The following is a 312-nucleotide window of genomic DNA, read 5'->3' as shown; positions in this document are numbered from 1 at the left end:
TGACACCTATCCTCATTTTATAATCTGCTCCATATAACCCACCTGTGCATCCCGTAGATGGACAGGGAGGCCAGTGTCTTCAATGTAGCCCTGGCCCCCAAAACACTCAAGGCCCTCTGACACCACACTCATGGCCATCTTGGCAGTGAACAGCTTCATGATGGGGGTCATAAGACGGAGCACTAGGCTGTCATCCTTTGACGCCACACCTGCTTCCTCTCTTCCAAGAATTCTGAATAATGACGAAGTAATTAAAAATATGGAACCACATCTTTGCTGGGCTGGTTAGTCCATAGAAACTATTTTCCAAAC

The 312-nt window shown here is 47.1% G+C and overlaps 1 protein-coding gene across 2 annotated transcripts in view; it reads right to left on the bottom strand.

Annotated features, from left to right (window-relative positions):
* Nucleotides 1–312, bottom strand: part of LOC119585023 (acyl-CoA dehydrogenase family member 11-like) — a 9,396-nt gene that overhangs the window by 2,854 nt on the left and 6,230 nt on the right. For both annotated transcript variants that reach the window (XM_037933640.1, XM_037933641.1), the window contains exon 11: nt 43–232. In XM_037933640.1, coding sequence (XP_037789568.1) covers nt 43–232 — 190 coding nt within the window. The remainder of the gene's footprint in view (nt 1–42; nt 233–312) is intronic.

Source organism: Penaeus monodon, chromosome 19, assembly GCF_015228065.2.
Source record: "Penaeus monodon isolate SGIC_2016 chromosome 19, NSTDA_Pmon_1, whole genome shotgun sequence".
Lineage (NCBI taxonomy): Eukaryota > Metazoa > Arthropoda > Malacostraca > Decapoda > Penaeidae > Penaeus > Penaeus monodon.
This window is presented reverse-complemented; position numbering and strand designations above follow the sequence as displayed.